Below are 27,241 nucleotides of genomic sequence, written 5' to 3' on the forward strand. Positions count from 1 at the left end.
ACTGCCACACTGAGATGCCCTCAGGCATCCGAGACATCCACAGGGAACTGGCAAATATCACATAGGGCATAGAGACCAGCAGCGGGGTGCCAGGAGATACACATTCGGGCATCTCAGATGGCCAAAGCACACATGGTTAGACAACTGAACAGAGGCTGTATTGCTTAAAACTTTACCTGTTGCTCTACTGAACACCTGTTACACTTCCAGGCTCCAATTCAATGCACTAAGCACCACCAAGAATATTACAACAGTTGTGATTACAATGGCACTTAGTTATCCAGGTAGTTTTCAGTTTCATCATGGCAAGTAACCAGTAATTTTTCTGTAAATAAATACCTAATTCTTATTATCAAAAAATGGCTTAGGATTTTTTCCCAAAAATCAAAAGAAAATATCTTCCAATAGTATTTCTTGTGGAGCAATAGAACCTTTCAATATGAATGATATGTAACTGATTTGGTTGGAATATCTACATATAGACACAACTGTGCTATTTTGTCTTTTGAAACAAAAAGATCTGTATTTATTACATTATAATTGTTTTTTGTTTCTTTTTTCTGTCATTTTTTTTTAGAATAATGATTTATGATTACATAAGAGTCTATATTTTCCTGTTTTCCAAAATGTTCCACATTTAATGATGCTTTCTAGTTCTTCAAAAATACATTTCAGCAATTCAGCATGTGTGAGTCCATACTTAGATAAATCAGAGAGAAAGAAAGAAAAAGACTTTGAGGCTTTTGTCTTGCTTATAGCTTTTTGTAAAACTAAGACTAGTCTTAAATTGTGGAAGCATTATAAAAGCTGGACTTAAACACAGATGACTTATTTTAACAGAGTAAGTAAAAAATGTGTTCACAGATCAGAAAGGAATTAAGTTAATGTTTATTCATTGTAACAGATTGACATTTCTGTCTGCACAGCATGCAGCCTCTGCAGCAAAAGCTGCATGTTTTAGTGCATCATTTCCTATTTTCTTTTGTTGGTTTAGTACCTGCGCTAATTATTTGGTTTCAAGTGTTTAACTGAATTAACATAGCAGACTCGATCTTTTCAGTATCAACCTTAGAAAATTAAAAAACCCAACATTGACGGTCTTTAATCAGCTTGAACTGTGAAAAAAAAAAAGATACAATTTTATAGTCATATTTATTATCTGTACCTTGCTCTATTGTTTCTTTATGACATTTCTCATGCTTTTATTAAGTAACAGTTTTGTGCAGAAATTCAACAGTTTAATTATCCATATTGGACTAAGAGTACATAGGCACACAATACAAATACAAGAAATTGAGAGAGTAAATAAAGAAGAAGTCAGCAGTCTACATCACTGACCTAAGAAACAAAATCTATGAAGGAAAACTGCACAGATTTTCCTAAATGTCAAGTGGGTAGTATATGCCAGCCTCAAGCAAAATTGTGTTTCATGGCTGGCTGTCATACAACTGTGATAATCCAACCTCCTGAACTGTGCTGGAGTATTGAGGAGGCATTTGCACATAGATGAACTGCTCCTCAACAATTTCCCAATTCATTTTTTCACGTGCATTAATTTCTACCAGGCTTCTATGCCTTATTTTTTATCTGTTGGGATTTATGAAAAACCCCCTTTTTTTGTAATGGAGATTGTTAGTATTTCGTAGTAAATTGTTTGCTTTCCTGTGTGACTAGGCAAGTTTCTTAGAGATCCAGGCTTTGTACCTAACCTTGAAGTCTCCATAAACATACCTTGAAAAGATATTCAGGAAGATTCTGGTTGCTAAATTATATGTATTATTTAGAAGATCTGCCTTGTTCTACCTCCTCCACAGAATGCAGTAGTATAAGCCTTTTAAAAACTATCTGGGATCACAAATAAAATATTCCATTAATGGTACTGTACTTTTTCTTTTTGATAGAAATTGCTTTAGATTATATTGCCTTGTCCCATTGACAAATATCAATGGACGATGGCAGAATTTGAAAAAAAATATATACATTGTATTCCAAAATATGAAATAATACAGCTGCTGAAAAGAGGTGGTCGTTAGAGCTAAATAAAATTAGAAGAACTTGTGGAGAAAGAAACAGCCGAGGATGGAGTGTAATAAGGAAGTGAGAGATTAAGAAGGGTATTAAAACAAATATCCAAGTTCCTGAAAGTTTACTTGACACTATGTTGTTGTATTATGTTGTATGATATTGAATGTGGCTTTTTAAGCTTTTTGATTATAAAATTAATTGAATCACTTTCAACTTTTCAAATATTGGCTTAATTTTAAAAATCATGCAGCCTTTTGAGTTCTAATGGTTGGCATCACAACTTACATTATCCTATGCAGTCAGCACATTTGTCAGAAACCACGGGAAGAGCTTGTGGTTTTAAACAGCTTTTACAAATGACATTATATAAATAAAATTATTTATATAGTCTGTATTCTCTGGACATATATATCATTAAATCAAAAATATTCTACTTGATGTATTTGTCAGTGTTCTCAGGTTTTGATGTATAAGCAGTACCTGTACCCAGGGGACTGGACAGCTTGTAACAAAAACCACTCCTATGACAACGCTGGTCTCTATTTATCTATGTGGAAGACACGGAATAATATTAAGGCTTTCTGTCAAACTCTGCAAGAATGCAGGAACTTCCTTGGCTTTTATTATTCTTTTATTTCTTTTGTGATGTGCCTCAAAGGGGAACTTAACTCCTTGATATGAAGCAAATTAAATAAAAACATCAAGAAATCCTTCAATGGATTCTGAATAAAATGAATACCTCATTTGTTCAGATGTCCTTGACAATCAGTCATTTCGTATAATTCAATTTCACTTCAAGCTGGGTTATAAAAACTACTCTAAAATTCTACCTAAGGAGATAAAAAGTTTTAGCAGGAAAAAAAAAATTATGTATCGTTTCATTAACTGCCTTTATAATGCATTAGAAACTTTGAGGAATTATTTAATAACTGATTACAAATAATAAACAGCATTGTTAAAATGGATCTTTGCAGGCTTGGATGCTGATTGGGAGCAGTAAATTATCTTGACTAATAAAAACATCAGATAACATCTTCAAATTTAGGAAATAGAAACCTAGGGAGCATAAAACATTTGATGCTTGATGGCATAAGGCAGTTATTTCAAGTTCACACATTTCCATTCCACTTTTTCTCCCTTTTTTAATCTTTTTTATTTCTCTTGAAAATATGTTAACTTTAACATTATTCCTGTACAGGAAAGAATTAAGTAATTCTTCATTTTATTTCTGTGTAGATACTGCCTAGTGGCTTTGCTATGGTGAAATTTCCAGGAAAAAAAGAGAACCGGTACAATTTCAGATGTCAGAGGATACTTTCTACTGTGTTCCATTAGAGCAAATTAGTTCATATCTCAACCTAGGTTGAGGTATCTGACCAGACATATTCTCATGTAACTGAATGCAGACCTTGACTTTCAATTTTTTTTCCATGTCATTATAGTTCTGTGAGCTAAATCTTGTCTGCCCTAATTTTATTGATTAATTCTATGTGATTAATGGTCTCACATAACAATAAAATGTACAGTTATCAAGGTATTAAGCATGTTCATTTCTACTTTTCCATAATGGAATGTGTTCTGCATGTGCTTATGCAGGTTGAACTCTGGGGTATGTTGTTTGAATATTGGTGGGTTATCTAAAGCTCTTCTTCCCAACCTTAAGAAAAACTTGGGAGAACTCATAGTAATTTCCTCAGTGGTGGAAACTAAGCAATATAAAAGGCCAGTATAGAATAGTAAGGTGACAAATAATGCATAAAAATAAAGATAAAGCAAAATTAACAGTTTTACAGCCATTGACTATTTCCATCCCTGAAGAATGCTAATAGTAGTTAATTAACTAATGATTAACATTAGAGATAATTGCTTAAAGATTAACCCTATTGTTTATGATCTGTCAGTTTTCCCTTTCCAGAAATCTACAGATTTTTTTTTTCTTCCTATTTGCATTATGAATTTTGTCTTCTAATGTGTTTATTCATATGGAGATGAATTCTAGAAGACAGAAAGCATACCTGGATTTTAATGGGAGTTGAAAATACCTACCTACTGTGACTTCATCCTGCCAGGTTTTTTGGAGTTTCTGGCCTTGTTGGCTGCCTTTTTAATGTGGGTTATATTGCAAGATCATTAACTTACATTTTTAAGTGTCCAGTCACAGTTCATATTTGAATTGTGCAAGTCCATAAAAACTATGCAAGACTAGCTGGAAACTGTGGGAACTCCTCCTAATGCTCCAGGACAGAACCCAACTCCGATGTAAGACTACCTTGATTATATTTTTTTTTTTTACTCTTGTGCCTAAATACTATGGCAACATTGTAAAAAATAATAGGATGAGAGTCAGGATTAAAACAAACCCAGTGTAATCTTATTTCAATTAAAATAGAAAACCAGGACATATATGTAATAGGATGGGGTGGGTGGGTGTGTGGGGGTGTGTGTGTGTGTGGTGGTGGTGATGGTTTTAGTTTGGTTTTGTTTTTTTCCACAAAATAGTAATGTAATTAGAAAATCTGTTACAGTCAGCATCAATGGCCCTTCCACCTAAAATTCTCAGTGAAAATCTATAGGTATGTAGGAAGTTTTAGGGGGGGGTCCTATATAATAACTCTTTACAAAGTGTTTTATAGGGATTGTAAAATGGCTCAAGTGCACTATCAAATAACACACAAAAGCTCAAAGACACCATTTGTAAAAGATTTATCCTAAAAAAGTAGAAATAACATGCTGGGGTGGTCTTTCGACAATATAAAAGGGCTGAACCCAAGGGAGTATTGCAGGAGGAAAACTGAGAAAGGTTTGGAAAAGATTAGATTCCAGCATTCAATGTAGAACAAGAACTCTTTACACTGTGAAACAGCTTGCTTTGAGTTTAGTTTACTTTGAGCTCTGTTAAGATAACCTGTTCCAAGGAGCTTTAATTGCTAAGTTTTCCCGCTAGTTTATAGAAACACTATCTACTGGAAATATGGTTGTTGCTTTTTTTAGTTAAAGTATTTTAAGAGTCTAGGCATGTATCATCTTGAACATCTTCTGCACTCATGTATTCTTGTTTTTCTTCTCCTCCTGATGATTTATGAAACCATTACACAAAGGAAAGAGTTAACTGATCCATATACAGAGTGTACAAAGTATAAAATAAATGAACTTGAGAAAAAATGTTCTAAATTCAGCTCGGGATTAGGAATGGTGTTGCATCAAACTATAGCTATTAAGATTTCAGACAAAAATGTGTTGGTAAGATTTTAATTAATGACTATATTAAAATTTGTACAAATAATTAACAAAAATAACCTTTTTCATTGTGAACTATTTTAGATTATTAAGAATGGTCATACCTAATGTGAAGTATTTTACTGTCTCAGGATCTTAGATACAAATTCACAAGTGACTGCTTGCTTTGCAATCATGTGTATGGCATAACATTCAAGTAAGAGTGACTTGTCACTTTGGTGTTCTTGCCAACACAGGGAAATAAACTGATCATGAACAGCAGGAATTTTGCTTGAGGTTAGGACTGCAGTAAGTTTATAACAAGGACAATTTGTTACTGTTGGGTTTAAAGCAGTAGGTATTTCAAAGGCTGTTGCTAATGAAGGAGAAACATTAGTGTTAGTTTGATCTTTCTTATTGAGGAAATAATAGGCAGTTGTATTTACATGGTTATATGAGTAGTCTCAACTGAAAAATGTTTCCCATTTAGGAAGCTCTTTCTGGTTAATTAGATAACAATGAATATTTAGACCAACATAGCTTTGTGTCCTAATTGATCAGAACAAAAAAAAAATAATTCCACTCTGGAGACTGCAACAACTTCGACACTTTTAGTACCTAAGTGCAAAGGGGATATTGTGTTTTTATCTTGTAAAAAAATAGTACAGGTTGCAAGAAAAATGAAGCTTTAGGTGATATCTGAAGTACAAACAACTATGTAATTTACTATAGAAGAAATTAGGTTCTTCAAGAACTATGAACATGCCATCAAGAAGATAATTAGAAGCACTGTGAAAATTAGATTCTCCTCCTAATAATTTAGATTAAATAGTATTTTCCAGGTTTCTGAATAACTTTTGTGAGCCTGACCAGGATGAACAGCAGGCAACTGGAAAGGAGGAACAATAATCATTGCCCACCAATGCCTAAAAGAAATCTGCCACAGACTTCTTGTGCCAGTTCAGCACAATCTTCTCCTCTGTAAAAACAAAATGAAACAAAAGAAACGATGATAGTTCTTTTAGCTTTTTGCTGACCCATATTCTTAGGCCTCTCAAGCAAGATGGCATGTTGTCCAATGTAGTGGAGTCCTGATGTTTCTTGATGTCTATGGCTGCTCAGAAAAATTATCTATATATATAGTGAAAATGTTCAGGTTATCATGTTTCCATAGAACTATAAATGCACAAATCTGCATAGTGGAATGCTGTAGACAAGCAATTCATATGCCCTCACTCATAAATGAATATCAAAAGGGTTAGGTTTGGTTTCATCCAATGTCATATGTGTTGGGTTTAGCAGAAAAGCTTAGATGTTAGATTATACATATCTGAAAAAACTGATGGATTGAAGTCTAGGTTATGAATCAGTAAAGACGTCTTTACATAGAGAGAGCCAGCAATCTTGGTCATAGTTACTGCCTGATGTTTACAAACACAGGTAAACAGAGATCTCTGCAGACTAAACTGTAGACTAGAAATTTTGGCCTCTTGTTTGAAGAACTAAAAATACCACAGCTCCCCTCACTGCTTGTTCTGAGCTTACCTCATTGCTTTTGTATCCTTAGGGTCTGGCCCCAGTTCTCTATAATTTAGTCATAACACACCCACTTACAGTTGAAAATGCTTTTAGTTGTATTTGCTGTTTAAGAGAGGTAGAATGTTCTTATGTATGCATGCCATACATGCACACCATTTATTATTTATAAATAACGAATTTTTAAAATATCTCAAGATGGGAATACTACTTCTAGTTTAGAGTTCAGAGATCAACTGCCAGACTAGTGAGATAGAGTATAATATAAAGACGGATTTTAAAGGGGAAGGAGGAAAATTTTGTTTAAGCTTTTGTACAATGTTTTGTTTTGGTTAAGTGTGAAAGTCTTCTACATTTATACCTCCATAATTAGAAATACATTAACATCTTGTCCCCTAGTTGTAAACTAAATAAGAGTTTTTCCCCTTCTGGTCCTGTATTCATTAAGGTATTTTTTTTCCCAGAAACTGAATTACTCAATTTTCTTTCATATTAGGATAGACTCTAGTAAAGACTTCTTTCCACTCAGTAAAACTTGATAGAATTTACTCTCTGAGTAAAATATGAAAACATTGTTGCTACTTCAGCGTTCAGTGCATTGCAGAATGCAATTTCATGTGAGCATTTTTAAGGCTTCTCAAAATACAAATTTATAGTTCAAAACTTGGCTAGAGGAACTTTAAGTGGAAGGAATGTTGTGAACAGTAATCATAAAACAACCCTTCCCATAGTAAATTTTTAGAGATTTTTGCAGGCACTGGTCTTTCCATTTAGGGTAAGATTAATGCCAGGTGAGTCAATAAATTCTTCCCAATGCACTGAAGATTTCTGCTGCAGTCAGGATATAATGGTGGGTATCATAATTATACCTGAAATAATTCAATTTGTGCTGTGAATTTACTGTAATTGTAAATGTGTATATTCAGGGATCTCTCTTCCAAATAAATATTTGGGAAAATTTAATGGTGCAGGTCTTCAGGGGAAATACTAGATTTTTATTTGTCACTAAAAGACCCACACCATAGACAACCCTAGTTTGCATCACAGATTACTGATAGAAGAAATTATATATGAACATTCCTGCCATAGTTTCTTAGTTAAAATTTTCTTGGGTTTGGGTACATATTCATACAGCAGGTCATAATTATAATGTGATAGGAAACTCAATTACTGATCTGTAAAATCATTAGAAAATTCTTATGCATCAGGACAAGTTCATCACTCCCCAAGAGGTTTCCCAGAAACTGAGAGGAACTTCCAAGCCAATAAGAATCCCCAATAATTTTGTGATTAGAACACTATCAAGGCTGTAAGAGAACCAGATTAATATTCCTACACCATGTGATTAAGATTGGGGACCTCACCCGAAGCTGTCAGGCAAACACCCTTAATCACTGAACTATGGGGGTTGTATCTTTGCTAATGAAATAGTGGCAAGTAAAAATCTGTGCCTAATCTTTCTCCTGAGCACAGGAAATCTTTAGTTTTCATTTTCTCCATAGCACTCTGACACTATTTAGCCAGGAATCTTATATGCTTTTCTAGCTACTGTCTTAAAAGCTTATCAGCCACTTATTCAAGTATTCCATTCAAAATTACTTTTTGAAGTAAGCTGAAGAGCTGTTACTTAAACAGTTTGAAATAAACCCAAATAATTTTAACTGAAGGGTTTAAGAAGTCATCATGGAAGCTTTTCTTCTGGGATATTCAAGAAGGTAGTTAATATCTGGAAGACTGATAGAACAGAAAGCATTAGCCTCTACACAGCTGGAGCAGATGTGTCAAGATTTCTCAGCAGTCTGATTTTGGATTTGGATTCATTATCCATGAAGACAAAAAATTTTCTTCTGTGGACACAGTCATAGACTCACAATTTTTCTACACTCTTCATTTGAGGTTGTAACGCATGGAGTGTTGGGCTAAATGAAGAGGTGGAGCAGTCCCTTTCAAAGTGATAATGACTAATACCCAATCTGTAGCTCTTTTGCTTGTTCTTAGCTGAAAAACCAACCATAAGAAACAGATCCTTCTATTTTATTCTATTCTCTGTGTCCATTAAATGGTCCATAGGGGAGAATGTAAACAGTTTTAGCTGTAGTAATATCTGTAAATGTTTGAAATGTTGTCACATCTACTCCTGTGGTATCTGAGCACCTCACAATCAGTGTTTATCACATTATTGTGATTTACTGTTATCTCTATTTTGTGGTGGAAAATTAAAAATGCAGGCAACAGTATAGTTAAGGGTTCATAGGACACTTTGCATAGCAAAGATTTGAACTCAAGTCACAGATTTGCAGCCAAGTCAGAGGAACAACTTGTTAAATGAAACCACTTATTAAAATTAAACCTGATTTTATGAAGATTTTTCCTTCCCTGAGTTGGAGAATATGTAATTATTGTTCTGTGATAGATACTTGCACTGTTGCCAAAAAACAGTAGCTGAAGGAGGAGACAGGGAAATAATCTCTTCTATAAATATTGAGCTCCATTTCTGCCCATGTGACTAACAAGCCATTAATTTTAACAAAGTCAAGCTGTGCTTAGTCCTGGGATATGTTCATCCATTTGAATCAGTGCCTTTTCTGGTAATCAGAAATATAACAGAAGGATTATTGGTGTTTCATCTCAGTTTGACTTCACCCACCCAGGGAAGACCCTGGCTGGACAGGAATGTGGCAGGATCTCCTCATACATGCTGAAAGGGCAGAGGCCCAGGGATCAGGAAACATAAGGTGGGATGAATTTTCAGAATAAAGCCCAGGGGTAAGATTTTCTTAAACAAAAAGGAAAGTTTGGCTTTTAATACTTTTTTAACTCTCTGACAAAATTTCAAGATCTGGTAAATTAGATTTATTTTGGAGCAGTCTGTTTCATACCAATCACAAATTCAGCACTTTCATACCCAGATCTGAGCTCAGCAGAAAGGCACAGCTTGTGAAGTAAGGAGTGTAGAAAATTAACTAATTAGCCTAAGGAAAACTGAATCATGGGAGTCATCTCTAGGAAGTTAAAAGATTGTTCAAAAGGAGGTATTTTCATGGGAAGGCAGAACATGGGAGCACTGAGAACAGCTCTCTGCTCCTCTAGACTGCTCAGGCCACGTGAGCTAAGTGATTTGTTAGCCACTTGAAAATCGTATATTATGTTTTTATTCTGTGCTGATCAATTTTATTTATTGTTATATTTCATGTTTGATAACTGGAAATAAAAAATGACAGAGAGAATTTTTTATTGCCTCAACCAAACCTCTGAGAGTCATGTATATAAGTCTGAGAGAGATTGATTCTAATGCACATAACTCAAGGCCTCGATATTTCTTAGAAGTTCAGGTTCCTTTTAGCACCTGATACAAATGAACAAAAAAACTTGATGAAAATGCAGGTGGTGGTTAATTTACCATTCCTTACTCATAGTGACCAAAACAGAAACTAGGGGAGATAAAGAGCCAGGAGGCACAACAGCCATAGCAAAGCAATTACAATGTAACGTTGGAAGGTAAAGCCTCGATAATTCCCTTGATGTCTATACAACTGTAATGGCCTACTTGGTCTCAAAGATCATAAATAATAAAGATGAAAAATATCCCATTGCAATAATAGGCTTTTGTTTCCTAATTTTCATAAGGACATCAAACAATTGCTCGGTAATTTTTCTACATTTTTTTGCCAGTTGCTGCAGGCATGTCACTTGCTAGCGTAACAATAACCCAGATGAACAGAACATGCTATAGGAAATGAATAGATCAGCATTTCATAAGGAACATGAAATGATGGCATGATTTGCAAAAAGCATTCAATACTTGTACAGGATATACCTACTAAAGGGAGTTAATGTAATTTAAAAACATAAGATCTGGAAAATAATATTGTCCTTCAGATGTGTTCATAGGTACTGTGTTATTTTAAAAGCGAGAATAATATAATCTTATTTTAACTTGTGTTTTTTTCAGGGATAAAAAGGCAAATCTTTAATAATATATGCCAATTCAACACAATGATTTTCAGGGACAAAGTCTTACACAAAAGCAAAAAAAAAAACCTTTTTAAAATTCATTGAATCACAACACCTGTCAGCAAGTATGCAGAGTCAAGAGATGCCAGAAATTTAAAAGGTATACCTCAGGAGTACAAGGCTGCATCATAAGATCTAAATGAACTATTTTCTGTAACGTTTACTACATGGGAACTTAGGCAGATTCCCCTATCAAGACTGAAGTTCTCATAATTGAAGTTTCAATAGACGAAATATGAAGACATACTGGCATTACAAATCCTTACAAATCCCCAAGGCCAAACTCATACATGTGAGGAAGTGGGATGTACTATTCTCCTTCACAGGGCTTCAGGCCTAGAAGCAGCATAGGTAGAAAAGGTAGGGATTTTTTTTTTAAAAAAGGGACTCCTGGGAACATCTGAGGAACTACAGACCAGTAAATCTGACTTCTGTGTCAAGTCTTTTGATAGAAAATACATGGAAAAGTACAATTAGTAGGATTATATTTATTGCATTACTATATAGTGATCTGACCATATGGTCATATACCAGGAACACAGCATTTAAAGAGGTAAGCCATGCTTCAATCTGTATACAACTTTCCTGTAAAGTCTGAGAGAATACAAATAGGAATGGTCAAGTTAGTACTGTGTACTTTCATTTCAAATAGCTCTTGACAGGGTCACTCATCAAAAGCTGTCAAAGAAATGAAATCCTTAGAGAGGTTGCAGGACAGCTCTATTTTGAATTAGCAACAGATGAAAAAAATCCAACTGTTGTAGGAGTATCTGATCAGTATGGAGAACTGGGAGATTGTCGTGAAGCCACAGAATTAATTTTCTGGGACTTCACCACTCAACACATAAATAATCTGGAAAGGAAATGAATACAGAAGTAGAAAGGTTTGTTGATAAGTTATTAAGGATAATTAAAATTAAAACTAACTGTGATGATCTGTGAAAGGATATCATGACAATAGAGTAGACAGGTGATATAAAATGTCACAAATTTATATGATACCTAAACCTAAAGATATAATATCTTGATTAGGTATTAGCAGTAAAGAAATTAGGGTGCCATTGTGGATGAACATTGGCTCAAGTGCAAAAAAAGGCAAATAGAACTGAATTGTGAGGAAAGCTATAAGGAAAGAACAAAATCAAATAAATACCCAAGCAAAAAAAGAACAAACACAAACCTGTGACAGAAAGGTCTACAGCTTCATTATTGCTGTGCAGTTCTCGTCTTCCCATCTCAAAATGCTAGAATGGAATTTGAAACGGTGCAAGGTGGGCACAAGGAATGATTGCAAGTTTATAAAAGATTCAGTGTAAGGAAGGACTAATACTCTGAGATTTTCCAGTCTGTAAAAGAGACAACTAAAAGGGGATATGACAGATATAAAATCATGAACAGATCAATGGAGATGAAGCAAAATGATATTCATAATCACACACAAAAAAGCCAGAAAACAGTAAAAGTCACAAGGACTGTAATTAAATTATGGAATTTATTGATACAGTACAAGCCAGTGAGAATATATTTTTTATGACAGGCTAGACTACAAATTATTTCAGTTTAGTGTAGGGAAAATTTTAATTTAATACAATTTGCTTGATGCCTTGACTTTATTTTAATACCTTGGACAAAAAGGTTAATTTTCTTTTTTCCATTAAAAAAAAAAAAAACTAGCCAACAACCTTTTAAGCTTTAATGACAGAATTGGCTCAGAATTTGCCTTTTCATACAAGGGGAAGTATTTCTCCACCAGTTCATAAAGCGATGTCAAAACATTGATTTAGTCAAGTTTTTGAGGCAAATTGGCTTACTGTTTCTAATACATGAAATTCCTGCATAGAATCATAGAACCATAGAATCATTTAGGTTGGAAAAGACCTTTAAGATCATCAAGTCAAACTCTTGTCCCAGCACTGCCAAGTCCATCACAAAACCATGTCCCTAAGCACCACATTTACGTGTTTTTTAAACACTTCCAGGGATGGTGATTCCACCACCTCCCTGTGCAGCCTGTTCCAATGCTTGACCACCCTTTCGGTGAAGAACTTTTTCCTAATATCCAAACTAAACCTCCCCTGGTACAACTTGAGTCCACTTCTTCTTCCCTTGTCACTTGTTATCTGGGAGAAGAGACCAGCCTCCTGCCTACAGCCTCCTTTCAGGTTGCTCTCAGGAGAGACCAAGAAGGTCCTCCCTGAGCCTTTGCATGACTGTGTTTTGTAAAAAAGTACTCTGCTGCTCTTTATAAAGCCACATTATTTATGGAATTACACTGAATTAAAAGCATTTTATGTGTTCTACTTCTGTTATTTTATTCACATACCCAACACATTTAGATTTTCTTGCTAAACTTAAGCCCCCAAAGACATGTTTAAATGCATATATGTTTAGACTTCTTCCCAGATGCAAGCTGCAGGAACCTGTGAGACAACAGGATGAAGACAGCACAGCCCAAGTGGACATTCCTCAGTCACATAAAGAACATTTGAAGGGCTAGAACTATATGTTTTACCATTTCAGCCTTATATATTACTTTTGCTCTGATAGGCTGTGGGTTGTTTTTCTGCGTGTCTCTGCCAGCTGGTCTTCTCTCAGCTGCAAATCTCATATTCCCTTACTTCCATGTTCTTCCTTATGTTCCTTTATTTTTCTTGCATAAGATCTCTCTTCTGTCCTTTCTTTTCTTCTCTTGCTCCTATTTGCTTGCTTTAGAATACTTTGGAGACTCCTGACAGATTTTTATAGATTTAGACTAGACTAGTTTTACTGGTGCTGTGCCCACAAGTCAGACTTTATTCAGTTTTCCTTATCTAAAAATCTGAACAATTCTTATTCTTTTAAAATAGCTTTTAGTTCCTGAGTATTCCTTATCCCAGTAACCCACCTTCTGTCTGACAGAACACAGCTGTTAGTTGTATTCTTCTCCCGCCACGTTCATTATGACATTTCCTTCAACTCACATCAAATACAGACCTCTCACCTTGCCTTGTAAAACCTCACTTCCCTGCTTATTTCTTATTTCCTAAACTCTTGTGATTCTCCAAAGTGATTGGTCACTCCACAGCAAATTCCAGGTAACTCTCTTGATTTCAATGTTTATATTTTTCACATTCCTGAGTACTTTTCCAGTAGCATCTTACAGTGCTAAGCATGTTGTCCTGATAAAATTAATCGTGTCCCAAATTAAAAGGGTCACTGAAAATCCAATAACTGAACTGTGTATGAGTCTGCATATCTGTGTTTGTATATGCGTACACAAATGCTCTTACATCATTTGAGTTTTCCTTGCTGAGCTTAGAAGGTCTTCAGTCAAACACACCATGATATGTTGATTTAGTTGTTATAATTGTCACTACACTGGTAAAAATTGCTTTGGTTTCTGAAAATCCCCACACTTACAAAATTGATTGCCCGTTTTAATCTTTCAAAATGTAAATATTAACCTATGTTTGAGAAAATTAATCCTTTTTCTTAAGCTCACTGTTGAGCTGCTGGTAACCCTGAAGAGTGTTTTAGAACATATACTGGACCTGACAGAGCATGTCACATCAAACGAGGCTATCTCCATCAATTACTAGCTTTACTGCTGGGCAGGTTCAAAAAGCAAGCCATGGGGTTTTACTGTGCTAATCTCAACAAATGGAAAAATGATGTTCATTCATATTTTAAACATTCCTTTTTTTCCAGGTGTGATGGGGGAATATGAACCAAAAATTGAAGTTCATTTTCCCTACACAGTTACAGCTGCAAGGGGAACTACTGTTAAGATGGAGTGTTTCGCACTTGGCAAGTAAGTACAGATTCTTTCATAATTAGACATCATTGTTTATTAAGGTGTGACATGCCTAATTTGTGGCTTCATTATTTTGCTGGATTTCATTTTCACAGTCCTTACTGCACACTCAAAGTAACCAATTGACTAAGTAGCCAATTCTAAATTCCCTGCCCAGCCATTTCTGTGGACAGTAATTCATTCAATTAAAAGACTCTTTGTCAAAATGAAAAGTAACATTCTTGTAAACAACAAAAGGAAAGGATTTTTATTGAAAATTTTACCACACTCACCCATTTATTCACTGTGATGCTATAAATAAGTAAATTAGAGTTTATTCTGCAAAAATATCGTAGTGAGAGAATAAATGAGTTTAGCAGTGGTTTTTTTTCTCCAAATGCATAGTTTATATGTGAAGCTAAGAGCACAATGTTTTAAACATGTCCTAACACACCCTGTGGCAGTGACAATTCTCTAGTTTCTAGCTGACCTAATAACACTACTAGAGAACAGGTGTTTAGTATTCATGTCAAGGGTTTTTTTATATGTTTATTGATAAATGAGTTTACAGAGAAGGTTTTAGAAACACCTCTCTGCTATTTCATACAGATTAAATAAGAAGTGAAATTACTTCTGTACACTATTCCGATTATAGAATATAGGATGAAACTGATAACATTTCAGTTTTGTTGTCACAGTTACTGTTATTAACGTTGCCAAGTATAAGGTGGCAAAGGTAGTATACAGTCAGAACTAAGAAGCAATTCTAGTGATTCAATCAAATTATTTTTTCTTCTTTACATGTATGTAGGTAAAAACAGGTGTTCCATCAGTGGTGTTTTGCTAGAGGTATATAAACAAATATAAAGGGTAGGGTTTCTTCCAAAATACCCCATCAGATTTGAGGGGTGGGGGTGGAATGTTGAAAGAAATCTCACTGTATTGAATTATTTTCAGTTCCTTCTTACAGTGTTCCTTTTGGAATCCACACCCCACACGCACCCCCAAAGTCATGCTGCTCAATATTGTATCTCCTGCTTGGGTTTCTGGTTCATAGCTTATCAAGGCACACCAAGTTTATTACAGCCTGGCTTTGATTAAGAAATAGTGGAAGGATTATCTTTGCAATTCCTGTGGAGAAACTTCACAAATCAATTAGTCTAAGGACTACTGTGTCTTTCATATCAATTCTTATTACTTACTTACCTAAGTAGGAACAAAACATGAAAGGAAAGCAGTTTTAAGACAATAGTCTGTTTTCCTGAAGATCACCACTTGCTTTCTTGGCAGCTCTGGTTTTCCAGAGCAACCTTTCAAAGTCTGTCTCTGCTACCTGAGAGGACTCTTTAAATGGTTTTATAGCAATTTTGGCCTTCATGTGTCACTGGTCACCGGATTTTTTTGTTCAGATTTTTCTCATAACAGTTCCTCTTTACTGAAGGGCTAAGATATGTCTTAAACTTGTTTCCCTTCTTGCCTGCTTTTCCTGTTTGACCAACAGCCAGACTTTTTCAGTGAGCAGGTCAACAGAAGGTATTCATAAAAAAATAGAGATAAATTCTCACAAACTGTTTTAATTGTGTCTATTTAGGCCCAGTGAAGTGGAAGGAGAGACAGGACATAGACAAACCAGTCCAAACAAAAATTGGGAGACAACAGCCCACATACAGGGAGCCATTAGACAGTGACAGTGGCTTTTGCAAATTCATTCCCAACACAAATGTATGCAGTAGTTTAGAAAGCACACATGAGAGAACTTCTGTAGGGTAAAACACAAGTCTTATATTTTATATAGTATAGGTGAGGAAAGATGTACATGAGAAAAGACAGAAAAGCAATATATTGAGAGATTTCCTGAAATGCTGAAATATTTGAGGAAAAGGGCTGTTCTGTAGTGGTTGGTGGCTCTAGGCTTTTTCTGTCAGCGCAAATTTTCTGCCTGGTCAATAGTTGGCAATGAGGCCCTTTTTAGACTCTTGGCCATGGCTGAAGCAGTAACCAACATGTTAGTTCTTGTTTTCTTCATTTTGCTGGAATTGAATTGCAGTTTCTGACAGATTACAAGTCATCTGTCACTTTCCAGTCAAGGAGGGTGTGCCACAGACCTCCTTCACAACCATCACTGAAGGCAAAAAACACTGCTACTGATATCTTCCATCATCAGCACCCTGAGATTTAGTAAACTCTGAAAAAAAGTCAATCACTATTCAAACAGCCACATAAGGAAGATGAAGGTTGACAAGAAAGTGACAAGAAAGGCTTCAATTAGCTTATTTCCATGTTCATATTTGGTATTAATCTTTAATAAACAAACAAAAACCCCCCACCTGAATGATCAAGGAATTTAAGGTTATCTAATAAGCTGACCCCATTTGCTGCTACTGTGATGGGCAGCTATTTTTACCATGCACGTTCCTTATCTTCTTTTCACAGCCATTAATGCACAATCAAATCAGCTAAGTTGAAATTGTTTTCAACCCTGTATGGTAATAATCATGTGAATGACATTTCAGGCCTCGTTTGAAACATGGAGGCTGAGGTGGGAAGGAGAAATGCATTAGATTTCCTATTAATTTTCATAATTTTCATTTTTTGCTCCTACCTCTTATTCCCAATAGCTTGTAAGGATCTTTTCTTGGCACACTGCCGTGGGTCCCCATTACCAAACTGAAACAGCAACTGATTTGTTCTTTCCTTATTTAGTATTTTCAGATTTAATGTTTTGAATTCTTATTGTAAATAACACAGAAGCTATTACAGTCTCAAAACCATTGTGCTGCTGCTTTTCTCATGTTTTAATTTAGCTGTCTGAAACACTGGCTCTTCTCTCTCCACAGTAATTGTGAGAATGACAGACGTTCCAGGGAGATTACCTGAAGCAGGCATTTGGCAAATATTCCAGAAAAAAGCCTACTCTTTAGTTAGAGATTAATGATTTATTAATAGTGTTTATTTAGAACTGCCAGTCACTATGGCTGTAGGAATTAAATAAATTTGAGCTGCTCAGCTTTTGTCTCCAAACTAAAATCAAATGTCTTAATTGCTTGACAGATAAAAATTCTCTAAGAGACATATTATTGTGACACAGGAAATATGTAGCTGGTCCAGTTACAAGTGAAAATATTATGTTATTGATGCTACTTAAAAATAGACTTTGTTGTTGCTAAAGAATTCAAAGTAATACAGGAGTGAAATACCTCAAAATTATGTTATTTGTATTAGACAATGTTGTTTGTAGTCAGCATTAGTCATTAGCTAAGAAATCACTGCATGTATCTATGATTTACTGCTGAGGTATAACAGAACATGACAGACAGAGGAGTCAAATAAAATTTACTGTATTATGTATCAGAATGTGCATTTTGCAATTAATGATGTTTTGTGATCTGTTCTAGATATTTATGCTGGCCCACTTTTGTTAAGAAGTTGATTTTATAGCCATATCCAGCCACATCCGCACAATAACTTGTGTTTCAATTACATCCATGTTTGATATATAACTGTATATATAGCATACAGATGTGTTTTCTGACACCCATTTAATTATGTCATTTTCATTAGAAATATTTGAGGTTTTGTTTGTTTCCTAACGAGACAGAGGACCAAGAATAATTAAATAAACCACTGGCAATAACAAAGCATTATAACTTTTCATAAGAACAGAACTATATCTTTTTATTTTACATATTGATAAATCCAGATTAAGATTTACATTAAGCATTGTTAATAAGATAATAATTTAAAAAACAGAAAAAACCTCCTTCAAAACTTACTGAATGGAAAAATTCAAAATGCCTATATAGACTATCTAACCAGCAGTATGTTAATATTTGCTTTTGAGTAACACAGTTTTCACTGCTTGTGTCTTCTGTTATTTAAAAAGACAAGCTTGCTTTTATTTTTTTTTTTTAATAATAAATGAGCTTATTGGTAATGAGGTGGTTGGTTGTAGTCCAGATAATCCTGGTTTTCTAACAAGTCCATCATTTCAATGTCAGAACCTAAGTTTATTACGTAAATCATGAAGACAGATCATGACCTTGTTGTTTGGGTAAGTTCTGGTGAAGAAGCCATCATTTTCTCAGCTGACACTCATGCACAGATTGCAGCATTCCTGGCTTTCCCTGCTCCAGAAATGCAAATTCTCGGGCACTGCCTTCTGTGACAGCAGGTTGCCATTTTAATTTTCTCTCAAATATTACTGACTTTGCTTCCAAGAATATCTGGAGCCAACTGGTTAATTCTTTAATTTCTTTTTTTCATGTACTTTTTTAGAAAGAAGAATTCTGATGTTTTCATTTAACTCCACATTAAAATTATATGAAAGTAATAATGCTGATAGGTAAAAAGACTTTAAGTTCTTTCCCCACCACATGACATATTGATTAATGATGCACTTCTGGTGATGGCCATCCCAGCATTCTTTACCACTTCCTAACTTTGGAGCATTGTTATTTCATAAGGGATTTTAATACTAGTATTTTACCATGGCACTTAAAAGCAGGCATAGATGGAAATATATGAGTTTTTCAAAAGCCTTAAAATGAACAGATTTTCATAGTTCAAACAATGATACAGAACTGGTTTGTCCAGCTTGAAATGCTTAAATTGCAACCCTCCTTACTGAGCACAGACCCTTGCTCTCAGAGGAAAGCAAGAACAAGGAAGTGTCATAAATTTAACACACTTTTTTCCTTTTCTTTTTCTCTGTTTTTTTTTGTTGGTGTTCCCCTCCCACCCACCGCCACCCCCCCCCACCACCCCCAGCATATAACTGTAGATTGACTTCTTGTTTCCCTTTCAAATAATTTTCCTACACCCAGTCTTTCACACAGACTTTTTAGTGTAAAAATTGTCTCTAAGGCACACCCCCTACCTGACACTCACACTACAGCCTTGCCCTCACTGCATTGTTGGTTGTGTATCACACTATACAACAGCTTCTATTTTATTCTCCATATAAACCTCATACTTCATTGGCCTTGTGGCTCCAGACAGGAGAGAAAAAAAAAAAAAAAAAAAAAAAGAAAAGGTAAAGTTTATATTATGATAGTGCCAACAGCCAATTTCGAGTGAGTAATCATATTTTATTTCTCATTAGAACAAATAAGAGGATGTGGGCTATTGCTGTACTTGTAGGTTACCAAAGTTTTCAATCTTTGCTTTTAAAATAGGATCCCTGGGTCATGTAGACTGCCAAGAGGATTGTTTTGCTAAAAAATTAAATTTCATGCATCCTTTTTTTCACTATGGTTATTTTTTAACCACGTAGATCAACACATAGGGGTTTTAATCAAAAGAATCAATAGACAACAGTGCTGACAGACAATTTTTCTTACAACCTGCATGTGTGTTTTTCTGTATTGTTGAGAGATGTTTTTATGTTTGTGCTATTTCTGTACGATAGTAACAGCTACACGGTATATCAATATTCTTTCTAAATGCTAGCTGATTTCATTTTAGTAATGTCAAGATTATGTTTTATTATGAAATATTCTTTGTTAAAGATAAGAGTACAATAGAGATATTGACTTCCTTTTATTACTGAATTATGATGAGACTGTTATGACAGAAGCATTGTTCATGCTGTTATATTTAATGTTGCTTTAATAATTCTATTTTAAACTTTGTTTTGAAGAGATTTATAGCTCAGTCATAAACATTCATCCCATCTGTAGTATGGCTTGCAAGAACTCAGCTGATAGTCCATTTTTAAAACTTGCTTTCTAAATGAAATAAAAATAACATGAAGCTACAGATATATTTAAGTCACATACAATTGAATTAAATTTAGTGATTTGTAATCTAGGAAATGTTCTAAAATGAACATTTTGAATCAATGAACTCTAAATCAAATCTGATTAATAAATATCTTAAAGTTTTAAATCTCTGGAATATAGGATTTTATTTTATCTCCTTGACCTGATTTTCTTTTAACAGACTTTTCTAATTGTTGTTCAAGCTTTTATTTAAAATGTTATTATTTACGTTATGGCACTACCAATATTCTCATTGCAAACTATGTACATATAGAGAGAGCTTACTGAGGATTTTTAATTATGCAGAAATAAAAGCAAAAAGTGTTTGGGTAAGTGAATATAATATCTAAGCAAAGATCAGGGTGGCAATATAAAAAATCTTTATGATCCTGTGAAGGACATTTGACTGTAACTGTGGAGAACTGCATAAGCTATCTGAAGAAGTTATTTTTGCTGATGTTACTCACTAAGACAATGACACAGGGTAATGGCTATAAAGAAGGCTTCTAGATATTGCAAATCTTTTTGCAGGTGTAAAAAGGTAGACTTTGCAAGTTCACATGTAAAAGGATGTTTCTGTGAGGTCTAATCAGTGTTTAGCAAGCAATGTTATGCAGGAGAATAATTTCAGAAAAGATGGAAGGTTAAAAGTAGACAAGAATTGCATCTTTTGTCAAAGGTTTCTTTTCTTCCTCTGAATTTTAACTATATGTGATTTTTGCCAGGAACACAAAATTCAGAAACAATAATCCTATAATAAGTCACAGATCCAGGCTACACAGTTCTCTGAATAACACATGCAGTTACCTGTCTGGTTCCTCAATACAGATGAACAGAAGTTTCGAGCCACATTGTTTCTTCACTGCAAAGGATAAAACTTAACCATCTCTGCTCTTGGAATTTGTAAAATATGTTTTTTTCCAGTTAAAATTATGCCTGAGGTCTTCCATATCTTTCTCCCTGACTTTTGTTCTTTTGTGGGCTGATCTTGGAAAATCAAATATTGCCTATTTTGTAGTGGTCCAGAATGTTTCACAACTGGTATTTGTGTGCTGTAGACAGCAAGATTCTTCCTGGCTTCAGACCTGGCAGGAGGCATCTGCTGCTATAAACTGTCAAAAGAAGCAGACAAGACATTCTCATAATGTGACCCTTTCCCAATAATCCAATGTCAAAAAAAGGTCTCATGGGGGTTTCTATTTTGAGATCAAATTATTTTCTGACATAAATCTCCTTAATACAAATCCATGAATCTACCTCTCACTCCAGCCTTGGTATCATGCTAAAGAGTAGCAGACCTAATGTACTGATGACAAGTTTAAAACAAATTTAAAGTCGACCTCTATTAACTGCACTATGCTGCTTCCTGGGGGCACTGAGATGAGCGAGTGGTCAAGGTAGCAAGCAGCAGCTGAGCATTGTTGGTCATAAACGTGGGAATATAACGTGAGTATAAAATGATACTAATATCTGTGATATAAAACAGGCTTCACTGTTTTTAGGGCCAGGTATGACAGCTTTCTTGGCCATTTCCTTGGGATATGTCAGCAGTTCTTTACAGTGTGTTGGCAGTCAAGAGATAGACAGTCATAGCATATTTTATGAAAGGTTGGCATCCTGAATGCAATGCAGGATTTACAGAACAAAGAGAAAAGACTTTTTTTTTTTTTTTTAATTCACTCCATCTTAAGGCAACTATCTACCTGAAGGCATTTTCCCTCTATACGTGATGTACTGTGATTGACATGTGCTTGAATTTAATGACTGGAACAAGCATAGCTTTCTCCCTGAGTATAAGCTGTCTTTTTCTTGGGCAACTGTATGAAAGTCCTTGGGGAGTAAGTGCCTCTTTGCTAAGGTTACACGTGGCTCATGGAACGGCCGTTCAGCCCCAGCAGCTGCTCCTTTCTAGGTAGTCTTTTGAAAATGATCAAGCCTCCTTGTACTTTTCCGTGAACACAGAACAGTTCTTGCCTCTTCCCACAATAACAGTGACACACAGAAACACCTTTGATATTACAGATAACCTGATTCTATACTAAGGACATTTAGAGCACTTTAATATTTCACAGTATTAATATTTGACAGTAGCATGTACAATTTTATCCCCTACATGGGAACTGCTGGTCAAAACAAAATAAGAAAGAACATGATGAATCACTGCATTGATAAGTGAAGGCTGAGGTTTGAGGAATTCTAACCAATTTTAATATACAATTTGCAGGCAAAGAGGAAGCTAATTTTGACTTGCCTATTAGATGTTATTATGGTAGTCACAATTTAATGGCACGCCAAGATCCCAGGCTTGCATTAAATATAGCAAATAATTCTAGATGCAATACATCCACTTCCTCATTGGAACTACAGATTCAAATATTCAGTGTTTTTCCTACATATAGAAGAATTTCTATGAGAACAAGGAGTGTTAGCGTCTTAACATCGAGTATCAAGCAAATTCACAGTGTAGAAGTCCACAGATAGTAATTTGCCTTCACCACCAAATACAGTTCTTGCCACCATGTTCTATTTTTGATCTACAGGTCACAGAGACATAAAATGGCTGTTTTCTCTTTTTAAAACAGAGAACGATGGCATAGGGTATTAAAATAGAATGATTTGCCCAAAATCAAACTGCAGGATAGAGACAAAAACTGGTATAGTAATACAGGTTTCTAAGTCCCACAGGACAAAAAATCATGTTCCTCCATGCCCCTTCGCACTGCTCCTCACTTCAGGAAAAAGATGCCAAACCTAGAAGCTGTGGAAGTTACTCTTAAATTTTATTGATAACAAAACAATCCCAAGAGGGAAATGAACATTCTCAGTAGAATGGCATTTGTCTGTGTTATAAGTAGGGATTTCCTTTCCCCTGGAGATAAAATTGTGATGAGAGGAAAGAACCTTTTTAAACCTGATCTTGGCATCTTCAGGCTAGAGTTTGCTTAACACAGGAATAGATCTAGGATTTTTGTTTTCCTTTGATAGCACATACTGTTTATGCCAAATAAATCTTTCTAAGACTTTCATCAATCTAAAGTTCATTTTTAGCTCATACCGAATAAGAATTTATGTTATAATGTGCTGGACCAGGATTGGATTTTATTCCTATTTTTCAGTTTGGATTGATTTCTGCCTTCCTTTAAGTGGACTTGTTCTTGCATAGACTTTATAATGCTGTTACAAATACCGCGATCATTCATAGTAATGTAATAAATAAAGATTCTTTGGTAAATCTCAGGCAGTACTCCCAGGCCTCATGCTGCCTCACTCTTCACTAAATGCTTCATACTTACATTCAAAAATTTAGAGTTAATTGCTTTTACGGTATGACAGAGAAAGTGGGAAAAAACCCACCCTTATCAGCAGAACATCATTCTTGATGAAACAGTGTTACTAATCCCTTCCCTTTCCCTCTCACAACCATCAAAGAAAACTTGAAAATGCTACTGAAAACTTTGTTCAGTAACTTACACAGCTTTGCTCTAGGTTTAAAGGTGGAGGAGAACTATTTTGCATTCGAAACTTACTTTCCAGAAGCATATGTGTATGCTTTCTGTCTGTATCAGAGCTTGAGAGGATCAGAAGGAAACAAATTCTGGCAATGATCAATAATAGGTCTGCAGAGTTGTCAGTGTTGTATTTCCTTTCAGGATTTCACACAAATAAATGAATGCAATATAATACTGTGTGGTACAAGAGGCTTAAATCCAGCACTTCTGGAAATCATCACACTCACTGTCTTAAAACCTTATAGCTGATCAGAAGATTCAAAGCCATCTTTCACATCCTAGACACACTGGATTTACGTTTACCTTTACCTTTACCTTTACCTTTACATTTACATGATGATTAATGGTAGACCTGTTGTTTCTGGAAGTCCTGGACTCACTGCAACTAGTCCTCTGGAACTGATCAGTTCACAGATGTTTGCTATACCTGTACAGCAGAGTTCCAAAATCCCAGATAAATGTACCAGCTACACAAATCCTGCCTGGACAAAGTCTGGAACAGCAAAATTACATGTCAGAAAGTCCAGTTATAAAACAGCTTCACACACAGGGCAAGTGCACACAGTATACTCTAGCAGTGTGGCCCTGACAGTCTGTATGAACCCCAGCCAAAAACATGTCACCTTTTCAGGCAAATTTTCTCCTTCAAATCATTTGTCTCCTCTAACTTAAATTTGTGGATTCTTCACGTAATATCCCCCATACTAGCACAGAATATGTGTTTTGCTTTTCAAGTTGCTTCATATCCTCTTCTCAACAGCCTTGATCAAGTCACAAGCTGGTGGCAACTTACCTGTTATATCTTTAATACTTTTTAGAAGAATGTCCACTTATTTCAGAGTTCCCCCAGCCAGCAAGTTTAGGTAGGGTGTGATACAGAGACTAAAAAAAATGGGTCACTGGATGGCTGAGGGAAAAACAGAGTTTACTCCTGTCCTTATTTAACAGTTGTAGTAGCTCAACTTCTCCTCCATCCCACAACATAGCATCTGCTATACTATGATGACAAAAGAATATGGAATTTTGCAATGTGGCCAACCCTGAATCCACAGGAGAAAATGTTCAGCTTTTTTCTAGTAAATTTTTCATTTTCTAGCTGCACTGTTGTGATTTCATTAAGAGTAAGTACCATTATCTAACATTTAAATGGAGAAACAAAAGGTTGTAGAACAGTTTTTCCCCTTTACTCACTGAATGTGAAACCAATGTCTTGCTTATTGTGCATCTTCTGTTCTCTTGTTTGATTACACTTTAATCAGATGAGTCATGTGTTCATGATTAACTTGAATTTAACAATTTGGAAAAATCTTTGAAATCACCAGAAGTGTCAGTTATGTACCTAACTTTAGCTGTCGAACAGCTAAGGAAACAAGCTTGAGCTAACACTTTAGGCACTGATCAATCAGTACAGAAAAGCCTCTGGAGTATAATTCACTACAAATAATGAATCTTTATAGATCATTATCCATAGCACTATTTTAGATGTTACAGAAGCTCTAACACGTTAGGACTTAAATGTGAAGAAAATGACATGGAGCTGGACATGCAGTCAAGCAGGCATGCTGTCCTTGCTCTGTTCCATAAAGAACAAGCCAGCAGCGGTGGGATAGCACATCCACATTAGTATACGACACTGATACATGCATCAGACCTTTTTAGTGCAATCAGGTATGTGTGTTGGTGTGACTTGCAGACCTGGACTTGTTCTTGCATGCAAGTTTCAGACTCATTACCGTTTCCTTCTATTCTATTTCTATTCTTAAATCACCACTACTCACGGTTGCTATATTTCATGAGTACTATCTTTTAATAACCAAATGATAGGAAAGGTTATTATCTTGTCTCCTAAATCTCTGCATCTAATCGGAACAGATTTATATGGGATGTTCTAAAGGTAGAATTGTGTGAATGGTTGATAGGCACTTCTGGAAAGTATCTGATAGAGAAAATTTCATGATACCTCTCAACATTTTAATCCTATATAATTATCCTGAAATAATTAGAAGATATTCAACACAGTTACAAGACTGGAGGGCATAAGGAGAAAGGTTTTTTTCTAGTCTCAAATGCAAAGGCATGAGAGGTTTTCAAGATGTATTATGATGTGAACCTGTGGGTTTGAAAGCACAGTTCAGAACAGTGATGTACGGTAAAGAGAAATAGTGTGGAGAGGAATTGAAATTATAGTAGAAGGTAAAATATTTCAGAAATAAATCAATTTGTACCAAGCAAATACAGAAAAAGTAACCTGTGCATAGTTATCTAAGATATTGCTGAAAACCTAGGAGCTCAGATCCGTGGAAAAGGTATTTTAAAATTCAGACATTAGTCTTATTTCCACCTCACCTATTTCCTGAAATAAACATATGCTTTATAGTTCTAATTAAATTCTTTTTCAGATTAAATTGGAAAGAAGTATAAAATTGCTTTCAATAGCTTTTTCAAAACATTTTTATTGCCACTTAAACTTATGAAGAATTCCCAACAAATTCAATAGATCTTGTCCCAAATAATATACTACTGAAAACTGACTTACAACCTCTTCTAGATGTAATCTATGAGTAAACTCATATTTTCTTCAAAGTGAACAAACCCGCAGTAATATCTATCACAGTCACCAATGACCTCTTAGAACATCTACTTGAGCTCAGATGAATGAGAAGTTTAATGATGGTATTTCTGAATTCAATTAGGACTTTTTTCTTGGTGGTGCTAAGATTTAACAGTAGTATTCAACAAATTGTTTCCAAAAGTGAGGAGAAATCTTAGCTTTGAACTCAGTTGAAATGTGAATCAAGTTACTTATAGAAGCTGAATGTGAACAAGGTTGTAATAAACAACGAAACTATATTCCAACAGATGTCTGCTGAGACCAAAATAAAAATGGATTATGTTGATTATAAGATTTAACAATTATGCATATTACATTAAATTCATATTAATGTTAGACATACTTCTGCTGTTGCTCTATTTTTCAAAAAGCTCTGAATCATTTGAAAAGATGAAAATACGTGCATATGTCAGTTTTTATGGTGGGTTTTATGAGTTTTCTAGAACAGTCACACAATTTTATTCTTTCACATCCTCAGTAAGATATATTTCATTTCATTCTCAGACAACTCACAGAGGAGAAATAGATATAGATATATATTTACTTCAGATGTAAAACTCATACCTCACTTGTAAGTTATGCAAGGAAAATAAGCTTCATTAAACAGAACTACAAGTTTTCTGCGAAGAGTGAATTGCAGTTTGGGAGTACTTTCCCTTGAAATCATTAAACCTACACAGATAAAGTAACTTTATCTCCTTGAAAAACTCCACTTATTACCCTATAATGATGAAGAAAAAAGTGGTTTTTTTAAAAAAAATGTTTCCTAATGACCCAGAGAACAACACATTTCCTCTGT

General features: G+C 35.0%; 1 protein-coding gene across 5 annotated transcripts in view; it reads left to right on the plus strand.

Moving 5' to 3' along the window:
* CNTN5 (contactin 5) overlaps positions 1 to 27,241 on the plus strand; it is a 678,576-nt gene that overhangs the window by 504,151 nt on the left and 147,184 nt on the right. For all 5 annotated transcript variants that reach the window (XM_037377787.1, XM_037377784.1, XM_037377786.1 and 2 more), the window contains one exon: positions 14,479 to 14,581. In XM_037377787.1, coding sequence (XP_037233684.1) covers positions 14,479 to 14,581 — 103 coding nt within the window. The remainder of the gene's footprint in view (positions 1 to 14,478; positions 14,582 to 27,241) is intronic.

The sequence above is a fragment of the Falco rusticolus genome, chromosome 2 (assembly GCF_015220075.1).
Source record: "Falco rusticolus isolate bFalRus1 chromosome 2, bFalRus1.pri, whole genome shotgun sequence".
Taxonomy (NCBI): Eukaryota; Metazoa; Chordata; class Aves; order Falconiformes; family Falconidae; genus Falco; species Falco rusticolus.